Source organism: Molothrus aeneus, chromosome Z, assembly GCF_037042795.1.
Source record: "Molothrus aeneus isolate 106 chromosome Z, BPBGC_Maene_1.0, whole genome shotgun sequence".
In the NCBI taxonomy this organism is placed as follows: domain Eukaryota; kingdom Metazoa; phylum Chordata; class Aves; order Passeriformes; family Icteridae; genus Molothrus; species Molothrus aeneus.
Window position 1 is genome coordinate 59,941,465 of NC_089680.1, and position 21,647 is coordinate 59,963,111.

Genomic DNA, 21,647 nt, shown 5'->3' on the forward strand with positions numbered 1-21,647 from the left:
TGCAACTTACCGGAAAATAACTCCTAAACAAATAAACTCAGTTTCACACTTTGATGAACTAACATGTTTAGCTGATAAGGATTTTTATGAAAATAGAGTATACTCAGTTTTTTGTCAGGCAATTGATTTATTCCCCAAGAACATTCTGAGGAGGATGAAAAATTATGTCAACTTTGCCAAGCATTTTTAAAAGTGCTCTATCTCCCCTTTGTTTTCAGCAACTAAATTTTGCTCTTCCCAGGCTTCCCATGAAAATTCCAGACTGTCATTACACTGGAGCCCTTACCTGTAACAGTTATCACCTGTTACTGGTGATAACTGCTGCTTTGTCAGCTTCTTTGATTCCAGGTACTGTGTCTAGCATGTGAGTTACTCCCCTTCATCTTTCAAGAGAGACATTAAATGTTTTTCTTTTACTAGGAAGATACATTCCTCATTTCTTCCTCGATGTTGTGATGTTGTAAACTATTACCACAAAAGTTGAAGGAACTTAATTACAACTTCATTACTTAACTAAAACTTCAACTTATGCAGAAATTGGTCAATGTTTCATAAATTCATGAGAAGACAAATAGAACAACTCTAGAATCATTTACTTGTAAGAAAGGGTTGAAAGTCAGTATTATTCCAAATTTCTAAGTGGAAAGAGACTAATTAATCAGCAAATGCAGCTACCATGGAGAAACCACTATCGAATGGAGACGTTATTGCTGGAGTGTCCTATGGCTATTCAACCACACAGGAAATATATACAAATTTGCTGCTGGTAAGACTCATGTAAATGTGAAGATGGAGGGAATGTTATTAACAAGAAAGGTGATGGCCTTCTTTCTTTTTTTTTCATGTTAGTGTATTTGTTTGGTTTATTTTTTAAAAAAAGCTACCTGCAATGTTTCCTAGCACTAGTTTAAAACTGAGATGAAAAGCAGCAGCCCTAGAAAGGGCAAGTTCCTCCTAAACTGACTCTTTACAGTAGGGTGATAAGAGGGTCAAATGTAACTGTTGCCTAATGAAATGGGAGAAAATCAGGTAGCAAAGATTTGGTATTACATTGGTAAGATGTAGACAGGTCTCTCTCAAAGAAGTTGAATGACTGGAGATGCTACAGAGAAATCTATGAAAGCATTTGAAACCTGGAGATATTAACTTGCACTGAGACTTGAAGAACTCAATCTATTACGTTTCTCAAAAGAAAATGGTGTGTTGGCTCAACGCCAGTATGTAATTCACAGGGACAAAAAGCAAATGTACTGAACAGCTCCTTAATTTAGTGTAGAAAAGGCACAACAAGAACTAATGTTTGGAACTTGAGATCAGACAAAGCCAGACCAGAAATGAGCCAATCTTTTTAACAGTTTGCAGATGATAAAGGGAAGGGAGCAATGGATTCCCCATCTCTTGAATTCTTCCAGCCAAGGCTGAATGGCTTAGTGGAAGAAACATTTTCACCAAATTAGTTTCAAATTTCAGTATCGTATCTGTTCAAAAGTTAAAGACTTGTATCTAAAAGTGGACAATAATTGATCTAAATATCCTTCCCAGCCTAAACTACATACATTTGTGAAAAAAGGAAAGATTTCTACTGAAATGGAACTTTTTGAAAAAGTTGAACAAATCCAAATCCAAATCCAAATCTGAATCTCAATTCTAATTGAAAATGAAAGCTGAAATGTGAAAAATTTTTTGGATTTTATGTCAATACAGATAAAGATTTTGCTACTGAATTTTGGAGGACATCTTTCAGGTAATACCTCCTTTCAGGTGTTGAGCTCTAGGAGAGTTTGCAACCATGCACTGGAGTAACACCTGCCAATGTGCAGACAGATATGGATATATAAGGCACTAATGAGACAGCCTTGAGTAGTATCAGAAGCAATAGTCACAATAGTCTAATAGCTGTCAAACGCTTAATAGGAAATATCTGAGTGTAATATTTTAAATTATTCATTATTACCTCAAAGACTGCCTTAGGGACAACAAGTAACTAGTTCACTCTAGTCTAAAAATTGCAATGATAAATAGATATGTTTGAGTGCAAGAATAATTTTTGATGAAACTGTTTCTCCAATATCAGTACTGCCTCAAGTACATGTAACGATTTTGTACAACAGTAAATGAATGACTGTTATTGAACTCCCTGACACAAGCAACATCTGGCAATTCAAGTCAATGCTTTCAATTCACATTTTCATGCTCACTTTTGAGTCTCTGGCACCCCAGATCAGAATCTGCAATATCATTCAACAAGTCTGTATAGACTTTGTCCTTTCCAAAGCACTGCAGAGCTAAGCTACTCTAAGCACAACATAGGAGCTCACATCCAGCTAGGTTTACACATGAAAATGTGTAAAATGAAAAGCTGTCTGCAACACCTGAGACTGAGCAGGAGCATAAAAGCAGAGCTCCTTTGAAGAATCAGGAATAGGGAAAAAGCTACTTACTTCCAAGCCAAGAAGACATAAGTTAAAGCAGGACTTAGTGCAGCTACCACCAGAGCTGTGGCTATGACAGTCTGATGTTTCAAAGTTACCATAATAATTTCGAGTCCCCATCAAGGTAGAGGAACAAAAATGGAAGTGCAGGACCAGTTTTAGCAGCAGATGAGAATGTTAACATGGGTGATGAAGCAAGCTTCACACTGAAGGTTCCTGCATCCTCCGCTTATTAATATTGCAAATACCTTAAATTAACAGGTAGCTAGACACAGGAACCTGCCATCTTGACAAAAAAACTTCAGCATTTTATCTTTTCTCCTGAAATCCAAAGTTTTTATTAACAGAACTACATGCATATGAAGACATAAAAGGCAAAGAGCTTTACAGTAAACACTGCTTAATGTGCTATTAATACCCATGAATGACTAGTGAATGCAGAAATAACATTTTTAATAGAATGGAATAATTGCTTAATTGCTTAAATTTAAAAAGTGCATGGTTTTGTTCCTATTTCTTGTACTTCTGGGCACCTATCCCTGGTCATGAAACACTAATATCAGAAAATAGTCCAGAACAGTCCTCATTAAATGACTAGAGTAAACTAAAAAAAAAGAGAAGCGTTGGTACACTGGGCTAAAAGCTGCTAAGAGTATGAGCCAGGTATTGTCTCAGCACTTAATATAGTTTATGGTTCCTTCTGCCTTGTTTTTTATGAGCAAGATACATAAATGTGTAGGAGTGGAACTGTAGTGAGGTCCTGAGAAAAAAAAGCAGGAAGAAATAAGTTGATCCTTCCCTACAGCTGTCACAAGCCTCAATAATGCAATTACCCCTGCACACAGACCCTGTGGTGTTGGAGAGTCCATCTGACCTCTCTGGAGAGCCTCCTGTTTGAACGCAGGATCTGCTCAGCATGGGGTGCATCTGCAGATAGACAGGCTTTTCTATGGAAATACACAACTGAACTCTTAAAACAGTAGGCAGGAGTCACCTGTTAGGCAAAGCCAACAGAAACCACTACTGCAATTATCCAATGGGAATTCATTGTTTCCTGGGTATCAACACAAACTTTGCAAGAAGAGCTGTACCTCATCAGTGCACTTGTGTGTGGGGCCACAGGCTGCACACCTGCTCTGTCAGTGAAGGAAGGGCTGTGGAAAATGCAAGCACAAAGAGCTCCCAAGGCCTTGAACATTCAAGCTCAGAGATGCAGATGGATACAATGTTTGACCTAAGACCTTAGAGAAGGCTTGAAGCTTTAGAATAGAAAAGTGAAACATACACAAAGTAAGAATAAAGATTTGTAGTTTGAGCAGAAATATGTTTTAAGCAAGCAGAAATATGTCTGATGTAAGCGAATAAATATGTTAAGCAAGATAGTAGAAAATCCCTAAGTCTAGCAATAGAATTTGTTATAGAATTGGTAAAAAATAGAAGATACAGCAATAAGTTTCTGTAGAGTTATATGATGAGATAAAAAGAGAGGAAAAATAACGTAAAATGTAGCAAATAATGATTGGTTTATGAAGATGCTAGTGAGCTTTGTGGAAGTAGCTGATTGGATAAGAAATTTATAAAAGACATTGTAATAAAAGTTATAACAGCTTCTGATGTACGTACAGCTTCTGATGTGATGGCATGAATGGATGCAACAACCTTATGGCCTTGCCCTTCCATGAGACTGATTTTGCAATAAACCATTTTTTAACCACCTCATCAGTCAACCCTGTCTACTCTGTATCCCAAAAAAAGGGCTATCAATGATATTTTCTAAATTCAAAGCAAAAAACAAAACACACAAAAAAGTTGTGCTTGGCTTACCTAAATGTAATTAAGTGTTTGGTATATAATACAGAGTTCAATCTTGATTTTGGGTACCAGAAAATACTATCTGAAGACTCAAGAGCACCATCAGCACACATCATACCTCTCCCCCAAAATTAAATTTGTTTTTCTTCTACCAGCCTGAAGCTACTTTATTCAGCTGTATGAATTAATTCTTACACTTTTTTCTCTTATTAAATAGATATATATATAAGTCTAGGCTCTTCTGTTAATAGAACTTTTCTTGATTACTATCAGTGTTTCATTCCACTGCTTGTCTTTTAAGTTATAATTTCCTTATTTCACAATGTTTTAACTACATTGGCTGCAACTGTTAACAGAATAACTAGCGATTTTGGGGGCCAACTAGGAAGGCTTTAAAAATATTTGATTAGGCAATTCATTTTACTAATATTACAACATCTTCACTTGATTGTTTTAAATGAGTGTTGGTGCATATCCACTTTGGCAAAATACTGAGAAGTTTAATCATCTCTCCTAAATAACAAACTTTCACTGGCAGAAAGACGTGGGCTAAGGAATACAAACAAGATTCAGAAAAACAAATGCCATGTTTACCCAGCAAAATTTACCACAATACCTTTCCTGGGGTGAAGTTTAAGCCACTATCCTGAAACCAAAGTGATTTAATTCCTGAACAGCATCAGAGATGAATGCAGATCTGTGGATCTGCTTTCTCCCATCCCCACTTTCAGCTATTCCTGCCCAGCAGTTGCTCCAATAAGATGGGCTTCTGAACTCCCTGCTCCAGATCTAGGAGAAATGTTGTAAGGTCTCAGACACAGCATAAACTACAACTACAGTTAGCAGTAATGCAGTGCAACCTGTCATTAAAGCATCTATTCCACTGTCTCTGTCAAATTCCAAGCTGAACTCCAGCCTCTTAGCCAGAAATACTCCCAACCCTACTCCTTTTTATGTGATGACATTTAATGTACAGACTGCTTTGAAGTCTTCATCTTTCTCAACCCTAGATTTTCTTATGTCTTAGATAGATCCATCTCCTCTGAGACAGAATAGATATATTTTGATTTGATTCCATTAGGAAGGTAGGCTAAGATTGAGACAGAAGATAACCTCAAGTCTAACAGAAGTCCTTAATTATGGCTGAAATTAAAGAGGGTAAGAGATAGGAATTTTAGAAGTTCCAAACCCCCATCAGGGGAATTTGCACAAACTTTCAAAAAACCGCATACAACTTAGTTTTAAACACTTGTTGGGATGGATCATCCATAACTTCTCTAGGGAACTGACCCAGTGCCTCACCACCCTCAAAGCAAAGAGTTTCTTTCCTGTCTTTGCTCACCTAAACCTGCCCTCTCTCAGTTTGAAGCCTATTACTCCATGCCCTTGTAAAAAACTTTCTTGTAGCACCTTTAGATATTGGAAGATGCTCCAACGTCTCCAGAGCATTCTCTTCTCCTGTTTAATATTTTTATTTTATTGATGACATGGATGAGGTTTTAGAGTCTTTCATTAGCAAATTTGCAGATGATACTAAGCTGGGAGCGTGTGTCGATCTGTTAGAGGGACAGAGGGCTTTGCAGAGGGACTTGGAACGGTTGGATGGATGGGCAGAATCGAATGGGATGAAGTTCAATAAGTCCAAGTGCCAAGTCCTGCACTTTGGCCACAATAACCCCCTGCAGCATTATAGGCTGGGGACGGTGTGGCTGGACAGTGCTCAGGAGGAAAGGGACCTGGGCGTGCTGGTTGACAGTCGGCTGAACATGAGCCAGCAGTGTGCCCAGGTGGCCAAGAAGGCCAATGGCATCCTGGCTAGTATCAGGAATAGTGTGGCCAGCAGGAGCAGGGGGGTAATTCTTCCCCTGTACTCAGCACTGGTGAGGCCACACCTTGAGTGCTGTGTCCAGCTCTGGGCCCCTCAGTTTAGGAGGGACGTTGAGATGCTGGAGCGCGTCCAAAGGAGAGCAACAAGGCTGGTGAGTGGTTTGGAACACAAGCTGTATGAAGAATGACTAAGGAAGCTGGGGTTGTTCAGCCTGGAGAAAAGGAGACTCAGAGGTGACCTTGTCACTCTCTTCAACTTCCTGAAGGGTGACTGTGGTGGGCTGGGGGTCGGTCTCTTTCTCCGGGCAACAACAGACAGAACAAGAGGACACAGTCTCAAGCTGCGCCAAGGGAGATACAGGCTAGAATTAAGGAGGAAGTTTTTCAAGAAAGAGTGGTCAAGTATTGGAATCATTTACCCAGGGAGGTGGTGGAGTCACTATCCCTTGATGTGTTTAAAAAAAGATTGGATGTGGCACTTGGTGCCATGATCTAGTTGAGGTGTTAGAACGTGATGAGTTCTAGTTGGGTTGGACTCGATGATCTTAAAGGTCTCTTCCAACCTAGAAATTCTGTGATTCTGTGAACAATTCCTTCACTCCATTTTCATGGGAAAATTCTGCTCCACCCCTCTGAGCATCTTTGTGGCTCCTCTGGACTTGCTCCAGTGGGACTAAGTCTATATTGTGCTGAGCTCCCGAGAGCCGGATGCAGTCATCCAGATGGGGTCTCACCAAAGCAGAGCAGAGGGGCAGAACCAACCACTTTTACCTGCTGGTCGTGCTTTTGATGCATTCCAGGATATTGTTGTCTTTCTGGGCTGGAAATACACACTGTCAGGCCATGTTTAGTTTTTTGTCCACCAAAAACTGGGTATCGTTCTTCTCAGACCTGCTGTCAGTTGACTGCCTGCACACCCTGCACTTGTGCCTGAGATTGCCCTGACCCATGTGCAGGACCTTGCACTAGGACTTGTGGAATTTTATGGGGTCCATTTCTCTTCTGCAGGCCCACTTCTCAAAATCCCTCTGGCTGACATCCCTTCCTACCAGTAGGCCAGCTGGTGTCGCTGGTAAACTTGCTGAGTGTGCACTCAAACTCACTGTCATTGTCACCAACTAGATGCCAAAAGATACTAAGCTATGACACCACCAGGCAACCAAATCCTTGAGACATGGATGAAAGACCCTGAAGGTGAGACCCACAAAGTACCTTTTGCCACAAGAACAGAGAGTGGATTTATTATGGCTTGCTTTTTCTGTATTGTTCTCGTGCTCTCAACATTTAAAGTGTAGTCATTCCTTTTTGTAATCAAGTAAGAAATGAATCAATTGTGGGAAACATTTTAATTCCTTAATAATTCTTTAATCCAAAGCGTTAACAACTCTATCTGGAAATGCAAGTAATTTTTCCAGTTTGATGGTAACTTATTTTGTCTCTAGTGATTTTAAGGGAAAAGCAAGCAAGAGACTGTGAGATAATCTGCAGTAGGAACTGCGCACCAACTACGATTGCATGTAAAACCCAGTATACTGAATGGCTGAATATCAGACCCTTTTTGGAAAAGCTGGCTCAGGAGATGTGACCATGAGACAGTTATTTCTGAACTTATTTTCAGTGTAAACAGAGATAAAAGATGGGCTTCCAAGCATACAAGTGAATCTTTCTACTGCAAAGGTTTTATTTTAAAAGATCTGTCATTGTTCTGATTGCTCTCACTGTCATTCATTGAAATACCAAGGGCAATGCTGACAGGATTTGAGTGTGGGCTCACTCTTTCAGTATACTGCATTCCTCAAAAGAGTGAAATAAAATCTCTCACATTAAACAATAATGCCCCTACATCTAGTGATAATTAATACATTTATTACATATTACCCTAATGCAGGTTTATACCATTGCTCATATAAAGACACTCTACAAATTATTGACTTGGTTCTCTGTAAATGTCTTACAGTTGTTTATGTAAGGGGCAATTATAAGAAATATAAGAAAAAACATGTGAGCAAGCTAATAATTCAGGAGCAGTCACATGAAGTTATACTATTTTAAACTATATTGATATTAAGAAGAACTAGCCTGGAAATAGTTATATTACATTAAATCATTATCAAAGACATTAGTGATCTTAATTTATCACAATGTATGCACTAAATACAAATATCCAACTTTAACTGGTTAAAATCCTACCCCATTTAAGTTAATTCTTCTACCACTTCACTGCAGTTTAGGAATTCATTAAGTGGTGCAGAAACATTAAGGCCACTGTGACCCGTCTTCAACAGAAATGTAGAATTAAGACTTATTATTTACACCTCTAATGAAGCATCGATGCTTTTCAAGTAACACCTAGGATTTATTTTATAGAGTACCTTTTAGCTTCTTTATATCAGGTGAATACAAAGAAAGGGAAGAGATGCTGTCATGGATTATTTTCAGTGTTGGCCAGTGTACAGTAAATACCGACCAGCTGGTAGCCAAGTCCGTATTTACCTGACTAAAATGACCACTATAACATGCAGTCTTTCACAAGAGTAACATAGATGTCAGAGATTAGAAGTGAATATTGTTTTAAAGAATTCCATTCCTGAACAATACATTTCTTTTAAACTGCAATAATCTCCCCTAAAAGAGCAAAAAGTTGCTAAATGAATGTTGACTCTATGAAAATTTTAGTAATACATCATTTTCCAAAGCATGAAAGAACAATGTCAGTTCTATTGCATGTGTGTGTACAGAGCTATGGATCTGCATAGTGAGATCCCAAACCATAGCAGAAAATGTAATCAAAATCTCTGGTTGTTGTGAGCTCTCAAACAAAGTAGTGCTAAATTTTCCAAACCTTAAAAATATCCTTCAGTATATTCAGTTTCACCTGCAAGGTTAGGTCTCACTAACAACCTCACAAATGCAGACAGATATGAAACGAACTTGTCAAATGAACTACTGCATCCCAAAGAGCAAGGTCAAATATTGTTTCAGCTTTTAAATTAATATTGTATAGGCTGTGTCTTCCTTTGAACTTGGTTTTATATTCTACAGAAATACACTACCTATGGCTGTTAGGAAACCTGATAATCAAGCATGAAAGTTCAGTAATGGCTTTATGTTTTTTGATTACGTTCCTGCAGAGATTGGAAGTTTTCCTTTTACAGTGATGACTAAATCTACTTCCTGGAATTATCACACATTTAACTAAAGTCTCTGTATAATTTCAATTGCTCCTTGCAATTCATGATTCAATAATGAAAAAGCATAGCCAAGTATATCCAAAACAACAGAAAACTCACATCAACATTCTTGGATGCTGCAAATCATTTGCTATGTAAACTAGACTTCTGTTGATCAGCATTCAGCATTCACGAAAGTGGCTCATGTATTTTAACTGTAACTTTCATTTATGTACTTCTTTAAAACCTTGTTGCCAACATAGAGGTGGATATTATTCAAGGACCTATGATAAATTTCCCAGTTCTTGTTATCACCATTATTTTTCTCAGACTCCTACATATAATGTCATCAATTACTTAAACAGAAAGGAAGGCTAGAAAAATTCAAGCAACAAGTAGACGAAATAACTTAAATCCCACACAAAGCAAAAAAAAAAAAAAAAAAGAGCAGGCTGCATAAAATACTAGAAACCATATGCTTACAGCCACATCTGGCTGCAGAAAGGTTAAAATGCATTTTTAAATGAACAAGCTGCTTCTGGGTATAAACATGTACACTGGCTTACTGCAAACAAATGGATGTACCTGCAGAGACACGGGGACAGTCTGGCAGCATGGACTCCACCGATGTGTCGAGGGGCTCGGAGCTGGACACCCAGTTACAGCAGTTCTGTAAGAGGAGGCAGGAAATTCTTGGGATAAGTCAAAAACTCAGAGCAAAAATAAATACAGATGTTGTGAGGACAATGATCACATCAAAATACCCAAACTAATTTACATTGCAGTCACAATAACAACTGGACAGTACAGTACACTAACTTATGCTTACTGACGATGAAATACTGTAATTTCATACTAAGTAAAAACATAATTCAGCAGATTTGTAATGTGCTGAAGTATTATGTTTTTTAAGTGCTACTTTGAGTACCAGTAGACTTGAGTAGGTGCTTGGACCAACTAGTGCCTGAACTACCCACTACAAGCTTGAAGATTTTGAAAGTTGGTGTTGATATAAACAGGTATTGGTATAAACACTGAGCCTGCTCATTTGCTAACATTAAGAAATCAGAATTTTCAGGGTATTTTGATGGAGTACACTGTCAAAGGAACATTCATGAAAATATGAAACAACATACTATAACTAAACAGAAACCATCAAGATAGAATATTAATATTCAAATAATTGGAAGTATAGCTGAGATGAATGTGTGTGAACATTAAAAAAAGCAAATACTGGTCTCTGGGGAATTATATTCACAAAGCCTCTACATTTACCTTTCATTCCTGAACCTCTGAGAAGGATGAATTTACCATGAATTTTCTAAATGTTTTGTTCCAAATGCTATTGTCATGGTTTGACACTGGCGCAATGCCAGTGCCCCCATGAAAATACACTCTCCCTGGTGTCTGCTGTGAGATGTGCCCAGGAATAAGCAAAGCAGGCTCCAACTTAGTAATAAAGAAGAGAAAACTTTATTACCTTACCTACAACTATATGCAAAAAGAAACACACAGAAAGAATGAAAACCTTCCAAAAACATTTCCTCCTCCCCCCACCAAATTTCCAATACATCCATCCCTCAGATCACCCACTCTCAGTCCATCACCACCCTTTAGATAATCAATCCTCAGTTCATCAAGAGAAGAAGAGTCCTTCTTGTACCATGGGCTTCCCCAGGAAACACAGTTGAAACCTCGTGTGTTTCCTGTCACATGTGGCACTGCCCGGAGATCATTTGCCATCGTGACATCTTCCTTCCATGCCCAATGCTCTCACCACTGCACATGGACCAGAGCTGCTTCTAGGCTTTTCCTTTTAAGGATGCTTTCCATTAAAGGATGTCCCATTCCAAAAAGAGCACAGTCTCTCACCTTCGGGACACCTGTCCCCCCCAAATTTCACCCCCTCAGGCCAAGGGGTCTCAACACTGAACCCTCTTGGCTCTGAGCCATTGCCTCCCCCTGGATGCAGTCTCTGTGTCACAGGAAACATGGTTCTGTCCATGGCTATACAAGAAAAGTCCAGCCAAGGCCACTCCATCATCTCTTCCCACCTAAGATTCTTCTCCACTCTTCTGGCATCTTTCACTTGCATGGACTTTCATCACATTTGCCCATTTCCTCTTCCATTTCATCTCTATGTCTCTGCTCATTCAGATCCAGGAGGATCAGTATTTGTAAGGTTTCCATTATTCGAGAAAGGGTTAAAATCTCAGGCTCTGCCTCCTCAGGGCTCCTACTGCCCTGCTGGCACCTTCTTGCCGCACCCCCCCTTCTCCTTCTCCTGGATTTCAAGGTGGCACCAGCACAGGCTGGCTCTCTCTCTCTCCGGGGCTGCGGGGGGGAGTGGCTGCCTGATGCCTCTTGGCCCTTCTCCACCTTTCCATCCTCAAGGGCCTCTTCACCTCCCATCTCTGTCCAAGGCCCCGGCCTACCTCACCCTCCCCCCCCCAGCAGCAAGCAGCTGGGCAGGGGAGAGGTCCGAACTCTTTCCCCACCAAAACCCAAGAGAGCTTCCCTCTGGGAGTTCCCTGCTTTTAACCCCCTGTGTTCTCAGAGGCATATCCATGTCCCCAGTAGCCACACCAGGTGCCAATATTCAAATCTGAGCACCCATTGACTTGACCACAGCATATCCCAGAAAACTTACTTCCTCCCAAACCATGACAGCTATCTAATCAGAGTAATCTATAAACTGAAGTATTAAATTATATGCTTTCAATAAAATATGATGAAATGATACCAAATCTACTGAACTGAAGATTTAATTATAAAGCGACTACATTTTTAATGAGATTACCAGCTGAACAACAAGATCCATGTTGCTTGCTCTATTAAAAATCTGAGTTTTTCCTTTCTGAAAACCTGATCAACTTCATTAAGTGGAAAAGGTAAAAAACCGGGCAACCTTTTGGAAAGACCCAATAGATTTTCAGACAGATTTCTAAAAAAATAATACCATCAGTTCATGATAGTAAAAATGGACAAATTCTCTTCTGGTAAACAGCATGTATTGTGTATTTGTAGATGCTTGCTGCCCTAGTTGTGCACCATGGAGTCCGTCTTCACTGTGGAAAGATCCTTGACTGGTAGATCAAGTATCTTATTGTATTTCCTTAATTCATTCTGTCTGGAAGAAGATGTCAGCTGTGTTGCAGTGAGGAGAGAATTTCAAAGGCTTCAGTCCCCACCAATAAAGGGTGAGGAATGGCTTTTGAATAGATTTGTCAAGGCAACCCTACTGTTCTGGGACCACGGAGAGCAGGGACAACATAAAGGAAGGGTTGCTGTATGAGATTAGAAAGTGAAGTTCACAAAGCATGGCAGATTTTTGTAAGAAACAGTAGATCAATGAAACTATTGAACTCAATGGAAAAAGAAAAAAACAAACACACTATCCAGTAATATAACATATTTAGTAAAATCTGTTAAAATTGAAGTATTTCATGAAGGTTTTAAGGTTTAAAGTAGTAAAGCATTATAATTTTATGATTTGCATGTGTAATTTTAATTAATAGCTGAATGTGAAATTGCAAATGTAAGGTGGTAAAAGTTACAAAAGAAGTAGAATTTTTATGAAGTATTACAATCATTTGAAATAAGTAAAATTAATATTAACTACTGATAGAACACTACATCAGAGAGCTGGAGATAATACAGAAGATTAGCACACAATTAACTATCTTTTATATACAATGTGACACTTGCCTGTAAGAAATAAGTATTCTCGAAAGCAGTGTCAAGATATGTAAATGGATGATTTGTTTTATCATTCATCACAGTTCCTAATAAATTCAAAAACCATGACATCTATAGGTACTAAAAATAGGCCACCAGTGATACAGGAGAGATAGCTCAAATGAAGAATTACTTTATTTTAACAATTCATTCTTTCAATGACAGCAATTAGCCCTACAGACAGGCAGCGATTAGGTGTATATTTTAATTATTATTCATTTTACCACTAGCCTTAAACCTGATTAAAGTAAGAGATATCCAGGTGATATGCTAGACTTAATACCACTCAGCCACATTTCACATATGTAAAATTCTTCTTTCTTATAGGAGATTTTTAATGCTAATGTAAGTTATGACACTCCATCCACTTTTTAGGCCATTAATCATTTAACTTATTCTTTAACATCTACTTTCTGCAAATGAAATTAAAGGTAATGCACTTTTCTTATTCAGACTAAATGCTTAAAGAAAAATGGAGTTGTCAGATTCAAATTGCAGGATTTAAAATTTCAGTTTTACCACATAACACAGATTTTAAGTTTTGATTTCCCATAAAGAAAATGGGGATTTCTCTGACAGAGCCTGTAGGGGTTACCATTCTTTATATTTTTAACACTTAAGTCAGAGCTGTCAGGCTGCATCCCAGGTGATCCTCTATTCCCATCAGTCACGGCCTATAAAACTTTAACTTAAAGTCAGGAATAGGCACTGTATACACTAAGTTTCACTAAATCCATGAGAAAAAGTCAAGTACAAAAGAAAGTTCAGGATGTGACTAGTTTAAATTCACTCTGTGCACCTATTGTTTTAGTGTTCTGCCATGGGAATGTAGAAAACAGAGATGAGCCTGATGTAGTAAGGATGAGACTCATAAACAGTAGTTTAGTTGGTCTTGCTCTAAAATACGATTTTTAAAATCTCAGCAACCTCATACCTAAGTGTAAGAGCTTCCGAGTCCTACAGGAGTAATTATGTATCAAAAAGCTGCTGAGAGAAAGGGTATTTTGCCATTTGTGCAAATCATCAAACTTAGTAATGAAGAACTTAAAGAGGACTTTCCACCATTGCTAGATCAAACCAACAGCATGGGGTGCACCCAGGACTTTGCTCCATGTTTCAGGCACTGCATGGGCTGCCTTGGCATGTCTCTGTTTTACTGTGCATCCGGTAGAAACGCTGGACTTGGTGCTTAGTATTTTGACTGCTAATTTGGCAGTTCAGAAATGGCTTTAATCTTGGTTATTTTAGTGGCTGGTACGGATACATGATTTCCACTGTTCTGTATTATGCTGTCTTTCACACCCAGACATGTTTATTCAGCCATATACAGACATACATACTCAAATTCTTTAAAAAAAAAGGCCTTACCTCTCGCATCCACTCTCTAATAGTTTTCCCAACTTCTTGATGCCACACATTGTGAACTGAGTCTGTCAACGCCACAGCAGTTACCCTATTCTTTACTTCTGCCTCTCGTTGAATCATCTGTTAAAAAAGATTGTATTTAAAGTAATTCCTTTTACTGAACAGAGTCTGCTTACTCAGAGATAATGATCTTAAATTTAAAAAGAAACAGCAATACAGATTCAGAATTTGAGTTCACTTGTTTTAAAGTTTATACAATTCCTAACAGGTCCAGAAAAAACAGAAACACCTAATATTTTTGATAAAAAAAATACTAACTTTTGACTGTCTGAACTATTCAGTCCTATTATTTTCCATGTGGCTTGACAATTCTAGGATTAAAGGTATCATAGTGAAAAAATGGAAGATTCCCTGAGGACACCTTTTACAAGCTTCTCCAAGTTCCTATTTCAGTTCTTCAGGGAAGCTGGTACCTGTGGTTCACTGTAAGGTTCTCTTGACTATCATCTACTAATTTTCAGTAGATTGCTGTAGTTTTTCTGATGTACAATCTCACTTCGACTTGCATAGGTTTTTTCTTTTTCTATCCAATTTAGCTATCCTGCATGCTCACCATGGTCCCAAAATTCTTCTCTCTTCTCCCTTATTCATATGCTTACTCAGCTAACACCAAAGTCTCTCAACATTTTTAGGATATTAAAGAGCCTCTGTTGTTGCAAATGACAGTATGACTAAATAATACCAGTTCTAAAACAAATTAAATAATTGCTGCAAATAACACAAGCGAACTGACAAAGATGCTGTGGAGTTCAGCACTGCTATGCAAGATAAAAGGTACTGGGAAAGAATAGTTTGATATCAAAGACAGACAAAAAGGTTTTAATCTCCTGACATGAATGATCCTAATTTGTAACACTGGATCAAAGAAAGCATAATAAATTATACTTACAAAACCAGCATTTCACAATTGGTGTCATTATTGCTGTGTATACTGCAATAAAGTTAATGGTTTTTTCAGCTTCCTTTTTGTATAAATGTAACACATACCATATTTCTAAAATCAGGCATTCTTTCTTCATGCTCTAGTAACTGCTTATCAGCACATAGGCTGCACCTCTGAACCCACTGTTCCATGTCCTTGCCATAAGAATGACTCCAAAAACCTACCAGAAAAAAAAGTTTTTTGAAAGAGACAGTATCTAAAAACAAGACCTGTCAGCTACACACACCTAACTTGCTTTAAACCCTGTACGTTGAATAACTGTTTTAAACACACCTTATAATATTCCTGTTCCAGTGCTGTAGCAATCATTCAGCTGCGCTGTCTTCCGCAAAACACTATGATTAAACAGGTAGAGGTGCAAAAATATCACTGTCCTTGAAGCCCACATACCTACCAATTACTCAGAGTTATTACATGCTGGGTGAAGTTTAAAATCATCACCAGCTCAGAGTATTCCAGCATGACTTCCTCCATGAAGGGCTGGTATTCAGAAGCACGTCTAATGACCAGCAAAGATAAAAAATATGCTCTGCTTTGGAAAAGCAGTTTTTTTCTCAAGCTACTGTGTCCCATGTTTCTGTTTTGAAAACTAGCCACCCAGTTAATCTTAGAACATCACCTTTTTCTTCAAATCACAAGAAAATACAAAGGTGTAGTTCCCTTTTTCTTTTCCAGACCTAGCTCAGGTTTGCTATTCTCAATTTCCCTATGCACATGTAAGAACTGACAGTCATTGATCACCATTTCTTTCTAATCTTTCTTCATATAGTACATACAGTCTTTGCTTTTCAGATCATGTACGATATATAGGAAATAATATGCAATACCCAACGTGCTCCTGGTGCTTGCCATTCAGCTTTGTGGATGCCTGCAGAATCGTATTCTCTTCACAAAGATCAGCAAAGTGAGTGAGGCTGACAATGTCATGTTTTTTGATAACTCAGCCACAGTGCTAGGGTTAGGATAAGGTCTCATGGATGCAGAAGCAAAGAGGGATCAAAGGAATTAACTGAGCTTCACGTACAGATTTCTTAACATCCAGACCAGAAGAAAAAATTTTTGGTAGGCATCCATGCCCTTCTGAGCCAACTTAGAAAGAAATAGACAAAAACAACACATCAAGTGTGGAAAGGATCAAGGGTATAACCATCACTTAAACAAGAAGTCTAACGTGTCCATGTTTTAGTGACACAGAAATGTCAGAACAGAGCATGTCAAACTGAAGACACTTTTGCTTCTATCAGAGCAGCTCAAGTTTACTGCTACTATGGGACATTCACTGATAATAATAATCAAGGAGAACAGATCCAGGTTAAGCTCAAGCAGCAGACCCTCTTATCAGGGATGATAATTTACCCTGCAAGAAGATACATGAAGTCTATGTACTTTTGGACACAGATGCTTCAATACTCAGTAAATGCTTCAGATTCAATGGACTGATAGCCCACAGTTAGAACATATTCCTCTTTTCTAAAATCAGTTTTGAATTAAGATAAATTTTAAAAATTAAATGAGTGGAATAAAATTGTAAAGGTAAAATAGATTGAGTTTAAATAAAAATGTAGCTACCATTCAAATTTGATGTAACACAGAAGTTGTACTAGATTCCAAGGGAAGGATACTGTGGGATGCATGATTTACATTTCCCAGGACTTGTTTTATTCTGTGGAGCCTGTAGAATCTTTCAAGGTGGACATACTAAAACTGATGATATTTAATAGACCACAGTCTACTAAAAATACTAAATTTTAGACACTTTTCTTCAGAATAATGATTTTTTTACTGAAACAAACAAAGACCTAAGAATTTTCTCCAAAGTTCACTTATGTCTTATAATCTTTTTACATCAATAAATTCCACTGACAGGAAGTTTTCACAGCCTAGGACTTACTTAATTTCCTGCTGACTGCCCATTTAAAAACCTTAAACTATTCTTAGCTGACTACATTTTGCAGAAGAACAGCTCTCTGTGAACCTCATCACTGGATGGCTCATTCTCCCCTTACACTCCTTCTTCCAATAATTCATTTACAACCAGAAGGAGGAAAAAGGGCATTTCTCTATTATACATAAATAGGCTCTCATGTATTACCGCACCACATATGATTCTGGGTCCTCTAGACTTTCCCGATAAGCTTCTCTCTTTAGGCATTTCCATTTAATCTTTTTTCTTGTGCTCCTTCTTCGTAGTCACAGTAAAGTTTGGTAACTTATTAACTATATTCCAACACTATATATTTCATTCCCTTAGAATGACAAGTTGTAGACCAGTTCTCCTTGCAACAAGTTAGAAAGCATTCAAACATCCTTTTGAAAGTCCTCTTTATCCCATTGGTTGAAAATTTGTTTCTTCACTTTGGAAGGGAAGATGTCAACGATCTAGTTGCAAAAGTATTCAGCTCTAACAGTTACATAAGCAAGAACTTGAAAATTCCTAAAAGTGCATTTCTCATGTTCATACATCATAATTACTCATTTGTTGCTCAATTTAATAAGTATTCTTCTGCTAATCTGTAATCTTATATTACACAGTTGTCATAACATTATAATGTCAAAAGGTTGATACCTGCAGTATCTGTAGTGTGTATAAATAAAACACAGCTTCACACATACAATATATATGCAGTATATTTAGCATGCATATATAGTCAGAATAAGATTGTAAAATAGGCCTTTGTTATATATTTTATAGCATAATAGTTGTGTCAAATGAAAGCATTAGTGTGTTAAAAGAGGACTTAAAGGTCTTATCTTGCCAACCAGAAACCATGAAAATCCATTAAAGTACCAATTAGATTTTAGGTAAATAGGTGTGGGAGTAAATCCTAGAAACATTGAACTCTTTAAATCAATTCTAACATTTAAAACAGGTAAAAATTCAAACTTCTGAGAAAAGTTAAAGTAAGTTAAAATATTTATTTATTTTTTACAGGCTTTTATTTTTGCAGGTTCATATAATTAAAAAATCATTTCATCTTCAGGAAGTATTTACTCTTCTGAGTTGTCTGTAATTAGGAATAAGAAAAAATGGATTAAAAATGAATTGAAAACACATCCAAATCTTAATTTATCTTGAAGTTTTGAAATAAACTATTCAGTGACTTTCTTTGTCTTCCACCAACAATTTCAGTTGTGGCATGGTGCTACATGGTATGCACTGGGCTTCAATGGGCATGTTGACAACAAGTACTTGACTTGGAGCAATATAATTTTGATGCACATCTTCCATTGTATCCAGTTGCATCATACCAATTTGAGACTCTTTAAGACATTTTGGCATCTGCAAGCAGAATTCTTTCCAGAGGAAATAACTGGAAGCCCCTGTCCAAAAGTCCTCACTGGTTTCCAGACATGGAATAAATTTGCAGCAGAAATTCCAGTGGATCAACCCAGCTTCAGTTGGACACTGCAATAATTGTAAATGCAATGGTAGATAGGAGGAGAGATGAAATCATGTGATAGGAATAGTGTGCAAGAGGGCAATTTTTACTTCCTTTTGGAAACATGAATTCCTTTTTGGTAACTTCATATGCTCTCCTTTTAACTTGCTTGTTACCAGTCTAGAGTCAACATTCTCTTCAACCATCATTTCACTCAGTCTCATACAAACCAATTAACTAGTCTGTCTGCCTGGCAGCACTTGAGCCTCTCCTCAGTTATGAAAAGCTTCTCTTCACCAGGAAGTATGTAATTCTGTATTCTGTAGTGCAGGTTTGTTGGTCTGGCATTCCTAAGACCGTTCACTGCTTCCTGAATAGAATTCCTGAATTTCTGAAATACTCTCAATTTTCTTCACGTCTTAAAATGGAATTGGATCCCCAAGCCCTCATAAAATATTATTCACTAGGAATTAGAATGCTGGGCAACTATGCTCGAACAACACAAAACAAAAATAATGAACAATCCAAAGTTCTACCAGTTTTCATTTTCAATTAGCAAGAGCAAGCATCTTCCCTAAATGAATTTGCAGATGTGATAAAATCCCTACTTGCAGTAGGCAAAGCCCCTGATACACATCAGTTTTTAAACAGCGAAAGAAAATACCTTAAATGATACAATTAGAGACTGACCATAGTACTTGCTGATACTTTCTTCAAAGATCCACTGGATGTTACATCTACAACTGTGATATTTTTCTACAGCAATAAATCACACTGCAACAGTAGTAATAATGCATGAACATATTAGAACAGATTGCTTAATAGCATCTGGAGTCTAGGACTTGTCAAAGTTCGCAATGCAAACCAATTTCTCTTGCAGAACTTCTACCCAAAATTATCACCTTACACTGGGGCTGTAAGTTCATAAAATCAATAATGAGTAGAAAAATATTTAAGAAAAATAGCTCAAGATTTAAAAACTCCTGTTCCTTACGCATAACTCGTAAAAAACCCCAACAACTAAAAAAACCTGTCCACAGAATTCTGCTGGTATATTTTAGAACAGTGCAAATAGAACTCATGCTTCTCTTGTAGAAAGCCTCAGGCTTCAGCTTTATTAAACCTTTAATCTTCATAATACAATTCTCCTGTTCTCTTGACTCTAGTGTGTTGTTACAGGGTGTTTACAAGAGAGAAGTCTTTGAGGACCTGCAATAATGATGGAAACAACAACTAACTTCCCAAACACAGGCAGTTTAGGTGTAGCAGGACTTATGGGTAGGAATGCTGGCTCACCTCAATTACAAACCTCCCCACAATTTTTTTAGCATGAATAAAGCGCAGCAGTTCAACAGAAAGCCCATCACATAACATAAACTGGTATGGCACCACGGGGATAAAAGTCTTTCAATTGGTCTGCTACATTTTGCCCACAGCAGACCAAAACAAAACAAGCTGGTGGCAGGGACATCCTCCACTCTCTGGAGCACAATATGTTGGCATTCTGCAGATAACTTCCTAGTAGGTGAAAAGTGTACATTAGACAAGAGGGTTTGGTGAAGGCTCCTTCCCATTAGAAATTCAACTAATGCAACAAAAATGAATCCATTTTTCAAAGAACCTCAAGACATCTCAGCAATGAGGGTTGCTGAGATACTCACCTTTGCACTGCTGCAAGAACCCCAGCGATGATCAGAAAGGGAGGTTTGGAGCAGATGAGTCTACCTGGATTCAGCCAGTTGGATCTCCGTCCTGACAGCTGGAGTCTGCCATCCCAAGGTTGGAGACTTGAACTGGGGAGATCTCACTGGCATGAAAATCAAGTTTTGAAGGGCCAAGAACTTCTACCTATCTCTTATCCAGGTAGAGAATGTGAAGCCTGATGAATATAAGTGTTAATATTCCTATGTTGCTGATAGCAGCAGCTAGCTGTTGGATTGCCTCTAACATATGAGATAAAAAACAGTCTGGTCTTATGAAAGTGGAGATCCACAAGGGTCAGTTTAAGCTGCCAGAAAGTGTCCAAAACTACCACATGCGGTATTTGGCACAACTAATGCTGAGGAGCATCTGATACTTGAGCAAGGTCGTTTAGTATCTGCACTGCAAGTACACGAGCACCAGGAAAATCGTAGTTGCAAAATCACATAGTTTACAAAACTATTTCATTTTGTATTCACTGTTAAATTGGATTTGGGTAGTGCAAGATGGTGTGAGCATGTGATCACACCAAACCTCCAGCACAGGACATCTTTTGCTGCTCTGGTTTTACCATGTGTCTGTGTAAGGAGCATCCTTTAAGGATGCATGAGGTTTTCTGGTAGGAGGCTGCATCAGCTCTCCAAATGATATGAAGTCAGCTAGCAAGACCAGTCCTCTATTGGCATAGCTATGCAAACCCTGTCCTGGAGATTTTGTTAACAAAGTTATTTTGGCTGTGATGTTACAGCCAAGATAACAGTTTACTGGCAAAGACTGATGTTTACAGTCTTTGCCAGTAAAACCTTATTGGCTGCAGGTCATAGCTCTGTTTTCTCTTGGTTTATCTGGATTTCTGAAGCAGTGGACAGCTATTTGAGTGCCATGCCTAGTTAGAAATTAAATAATAAAGTAAAAAAAAACCCAACTTACCATTAAAGAAATTAAATTGAAATAGAACATAAAATAAATAAAATCAAAAGCAAACTTGATCACAACATAATAAAGCCAAAATAACAATTAAGTGCTAAGAGGAGCCATCTAGACCCATGACCAAAAGCTTGAAGTGCTGTAGTATCAAGAAAGGTCAAGGACTACAAAGACTAGGAAACAGAGATGTCTCTGCTTAAAATTGGGAGTGTCCTCAGCCTCTCACCCCAGACTTGCTATCCTGGGCTCAGCTTTCACAGCAACTTTCACAGTCCTAGGCAGCTTTGGGCAT

The 21,647-nt window shown here is 38.1% G+C and overlaps 1 protein-coding gene across 2 annotated transcripts in view; it reads right to left on the minus strand.

Moving 5' to 3' along the window:
• ARB2A (ARB2 cotranscriptional regulator A) overlaps nt 1–21,647 on the minus strand; it is a 263,785-nt gene that overhangs the window by 62,766 nt on the left and 179,372 nt on the right. For both annotated transcript variants that reach the window (XM_066568884.1, XM_066568883.1), the window contains 2 exons: nt 14,348–14,464; nt 9,827–9,911 (listed from right to left, as the gene is read on the minus strand). In XM_066568884.1, the coding sequence (XP_066424981.1) occupies nt 9,827–9,911; nt 14,348–14,464 (202 nt within the window). The remainder of the gene's footprint in view (nt 1–9,826; nt 9,912–14,347; nt 14,465–21,647) is intronic.